At 39.2% G+C, this 4,748-nt stretch overlaps 1 protein-coding gene across 1 annotated transcript in view; it reads left to right on the forward strand.

Annotated features, from left to right (window-relative positions):
* The first annotated feature begins 1,365 nt into the window (after nucleotides 1–1,365).
* LOC106513325 (adenosine receptor A1) overlaps nucleotides 1,366–4,748 on the forward strand; it is a 10,287-nt gene continuing 6,904 nt past the window's right edge. The window contains exon 1 of the mRNA XM_014002097.1: nucleotides 1,366–3,442. Coding sequence (XP_013857551.1) covers nucleotides 3,102–3,442 — 341 coding nt within the window. The 5' untranslated portion in view covers nucleotides 1,366–3,101. The remainder of the gene's footprint in view (nucleotides 3,443–4,748) is intronic.

Genomic DNA, 4,748 nt, shown 5'->3' on the forward strand with positions numbered 1-4,748 from the left:
TTATTTCTGTTTAACTTGCTTTTTGTGACAATTTTTTTGACCTGTGAAACTACCACTAATGATTAGAGTTGGACACAGAAGCAGAGTGCTTCCTCATAAGTAAAATATGGGGTAATTTACTCTGAACACAGAGGCTAACTCACTTCAAATTGTTATAAACACATTCAGAATCAGCTCTAGTTTAATTTAATTCACTGTTGCCTATTTCAGATTTAGTTCTCATGTTGTTCACCTCCACCTGTTGGATCAGTGTTTGGAATGCAGACTGGTGTTGAAGAGCTGCAGCTGAAGTGAGCCAATGTGAAAAATATAGTCATTGACTTGATTTGTCCTTGATCTGAAGTAAAACTGTTCTCAGGTATAAATCAACACAACAGACTGCAGTATTTAGAAACAGGTTTGATGTTTCTGATCATATTTTTACAGGTTTTCTTGTGCTACACTACAGCATAAACGAGTCCCTTGCTGCTGTCAGCATAAGTATACTCTAACAAAAAAAAAAAAAACACCTTGTATGTGTCGTTGTGTGAATAAATGTAGAGATATTCCAGCTCTACGACAGCATTTGTCACAGTTTGTGCAGAAGGTCACGACTGCATAAWTCACACAAAACCCACCACCATTCATCATGAATGTAAAGTTGTACCAGCAGTGATAAAATCTTTAAAATCTGGAGAAATATTGACAGAGGAATGTAAATCCACAGACTGCTAATTCACACACAGAGTGAGCAGACAAACAATGTTCAGGCTTTTACGACAAGATAAAAGCCTGAATATGAATACATCCAGAGTCTGTAGCATCATCACTGAGGTGTTTTAAGCATATTTTACATGATGTTAATGAAAAGCCCCACTGGAGACCACCCAAAAACCACAAAGTCTCATCTAGATTCAAAAAAGAGGACAGTGTTTTCAATTAAATATTAGATGASATGTAACTATTGTATATACAGTATGTGTGTCAAGTGGAAATATAGAGAAAGATGCTGTTTCTTGTAAAGTGCAGGCAATAAACATGTTTCTTTTGGCTGATTAAAGACAAAAACCATGCTTTATTTTGTAAAAACTAACAAACAMACAAACAAACAAACAAACATGAAGTGAGAACTGCTGGTAAAGTTTGAAAATGTAAATAAAAAGAAAACAATCTTTGCAGTTATTTAAAAAAATGACATCTTGTGAAGCTGATGATGTGAAATGCACAAGTTTCTGTCTATTTGACATGCCACACATTCTGATACACAAACTTTGTTTTCATTTAAATCAAAAGATATTATTTCAGACATTACTTTTTTTCTTCTCCAAAATTTTTTTACATGCAAATACTTTGATTTGAGTTGAATGAAGAATGCAGGGGAGGAGGAATAATTTTCTTTTGCAGTCATGCAAACATGTGAAGAATGTGTAATATTTGGAGAATGGGTGTCTCTGCACGCAAAAGTCTTGAATGCAACAAATGTTGCAAAGTTTTTGTGTTGGTATTAGTATTTGGTATCACATCAGTGCTGTCACATAATCATAAAAGCTATCGAGCTTGATAATGATCCTTTTCTAATTTTTTAAAAAGCACATTCATGTCTTCCAAATGGAAAAAAAAAACTTTTCGATATAATCCTGATGCCTCTGAGCAGACCTGAGAAACCTACAGAAATCATCATTTTAAAAGATAATATAATGAGGCTGAAGGTTAAATGATTTAGCATCTGTACATTTCAAACAGCTCAGTCAGATTCATGAGTTTCTGTAACTTAATGAATCAAAAGCTGAAAAATAGTTTAAGACACTTTAGGCACAAACAACTGTCTTTAGAAAAAAAGAAAAAAAATTTGATTATAGTCAGTTATCATTTTACATTTTGTACAACTAATTTGAGACCTGTACCTCACAATGTTTAACTGTTTATTCATGCTAAATATTTATCAGCTAAAAAACACTCTGTCAGCACTTTCAGTTTGTCTAAGTAACTCAGTGTGACTGGAAGTTGTTGAAGGTTTCTAGCTTGTAAAAAAAGATCGATATGAAACTCCTTGAGGAGTTGAGATCCATGAATGATTGAAGGTGAAGACAGACTAAATCACTGCCAGGGGRAAGACCTTCACTGTAGTCAAGGTGGGAGGGGAGGCTCTGACACCTCGGCTTCGATCTCAGGCTATCTGTGTCTAAAAACAGCTGAAATCACAAAGGAAAACAAATAGATATGTGTGTGATAATGTAAGTTTCTATTCAAACATCTTTATAAGCACATTAACCTTTCACGTGTTTATCATTCTGATTGTGTGCCTCTGTAGTGCAGCGGGGAGCTATTTCCCACTGATACTCATGTTGTCTGTTTTGTTTTATTGTCTCTCCTCAGCACAAAACATCCAACCATCTGTCTTCATCTGTGTTCTTTAAACTGTACATCCTCTCCAGAGAGTTTCCAACTCTTTTCATTTCATTCTATAAGTCACATCAGAGAGTTGACAAACACACCTGTGGAAAACAAACAAACCACATTTAGGGGAGTCTCGAGACACTTWGGGTCTATAAATTGGACAGGATGGAGGTTTTCAGAGAGACGCACCTGTCATTTAAATCAGGAGCTTCTAGTCTCCTCCCTGAGACTCAGTCCACTCCCACAGAGGGAGCGCTCTCAGTCACACATGTGACTTTGCAGAAACAAGATAAGGACTAAATCCGCGTCATCATATTTATGTTTTATCTAAAATTCGGGAGAGTGGAGTTTATTTTTGGGTCCTGTTGAGACTTGATCCTGACGCAAAGCCCCGCCTGACTCAGACATCTACACGAACGGACGCTGTTTGAGRACTTAATTTTGTTTATTTTCTTGGCAAATGCTCCGGCTGTGAGGATGGCACCCTCCGGGGAGCGGTTCGTGAGTCATACCTTGAAGTTTTGCGTCTGGCGCGCGCCTTCGGACTAATGTGTCCTGGACTCGATCCGCGCCAGTTCTGAGGAACTGGATCCGTGGGTGAACTAAAAACAAACTATAAGACAATATGAGAAAGCTAAGCGCCTTGAAACTCAAACAGGGAGCTGCCCCCTCGCCGCGCTCGGCCTGAGCGCGCGCACACTCATCCAGCCAGCGGCGGCGGCATCATGACTTCGGCTCTGCCTCCGTCCAAGGCGCTCTACATCGGGATGGAGGTGGTGATCGCCGTGTCCTCGGTGGTCGGGAACGTGATGGTGGTGTGGGCCGTGCGCATCAACCGCTCTCTGAGAGACACCACGTTCTGCTTCATCGTCTCGCTGGCCTTGGCTGACATTGCGGTGGGGGCTCTCGTCATCCCGCTCGCCATCACCATCAGCATCGGACTCCAGACGCACTTCTACAGCTGCCTGCTGTTCGCCTGCACCGTGCTCGTCCTCACGCAAAGTTCCATCCTGGCGCTGCTGGCCATCGCCATCGATCGCTACCTGAGAGTCAAAATACCCATGAGGTAGGCCTAAAGGTGAATTCCTCTGAAGTTATTATTTCTGAATACGTCTTGTCTTCTTTTTGTGTGTGGAGCCTTTGTGTCTGCACCTCTGCTTGGAACCAAGGAGACTCTCAGGAATGTTGGCTCCAGCTCTCTACAGATTCCTGGGATGCATTCGAGCTTAATTTACCATAATACAATCAGGTGCCACATTAATCTGGTTTATAATATCTGTAATGTAATGTGGCTGTGAATCAGCACTGACAGATAATTCAAATTATCCTTTATCCTTTTTAAAAATGTATTCGCAATAAACAGTTTTCACCCCAGCCAGGAGTCTGCAAGCTTTAGCCTATAATCAAAACGGCCCTTTTCTGAAGATAGTCAAAGCAAACATCAAACTCATTGTCAGGTGTTGTATAAACAGTAAACCTACAAAGCTGGTTACACAATAAGTATTACAAACTTTAATACATATTTGACATTTTGTACAATGACACAAAATATGATAAAGGGACAACATCTATTTTGTGTAAAGCCACTTTGGTGAAAATAACACTGTTATGGATGTCTGTGAGCCTAAGTTGTGAAAAAGTTGATTGCATCCATTTGCATGAGCATATTCATTATCAAACTCAAATAATAATTGTGAAGTTTGTCCCCGCTTAATGACAAATATTTACTTTATTTTAACTTTTAATACCAAACGTGGTATCCTATAAACTTACATTAAAAATGACTTGCAATATTTTTATAGCATGCCTTTTTTGATACCTTGCAAGATAGAAAAATGATTTACAAAACTGTGTTTCTCTCACATCAACTTGCCTCAAATATGTTCAAATATTTAAATGGGCCTCAAAAAAAAACACAAAAGTTTAGTGCAAACAGGCTAACAAAATGTAGCTCAAACTGATCAGATTTATTTTGCTCTCTGTCTCTGTTACAGAAAGTTGATTTACAAAATGGAGAAAATTGGACAGGGCAACGGTATTAGTCATTTTTTTAGACAAAGAGCCGTTGCACAGTGTCCAAAGAGTCACATGTGCCCCCAAAGCCACAGGTTGCAGACCACTGATCTAGAGCATATTTAGAACAATGCTTTTAAAAGCAGTTAGAGTTCGACTTCTATGCTGGGTGCATTTTTTTTATCATCAAGTCCACTTTCACTTCAGCTTCTAAAGTCTGTCAGAGAATGCATGATTGGTCAATAGGCTCATGGTGGCTGCCTCATATTGTGTAATTTGCTAGGCTGGGACACACACACACACACACACACACACACACACACACACACACACACACACACACACACACACACACACAC

The sequence above is a fragment of the Austrofundulus limnaeus genome, unplaced genomic scaffold (genome assembly GCF_001266775.1).
Source record: "Austrofundulus limnaeus strain Quisiro unplaced genomic scaffold, Austrofundulus_limnaeus-1.0 Scaffold11, whole genome shotgun sequence".
In the NCBI taxonomy this organism is placed as follows: domain Eukaryota; kingdom Metazoa; phylum Chordata; class Actinopteri; order Cyprinodontiformes; family Rivulidae; genus Austrofundulus; species Austrofundulus limnaeus.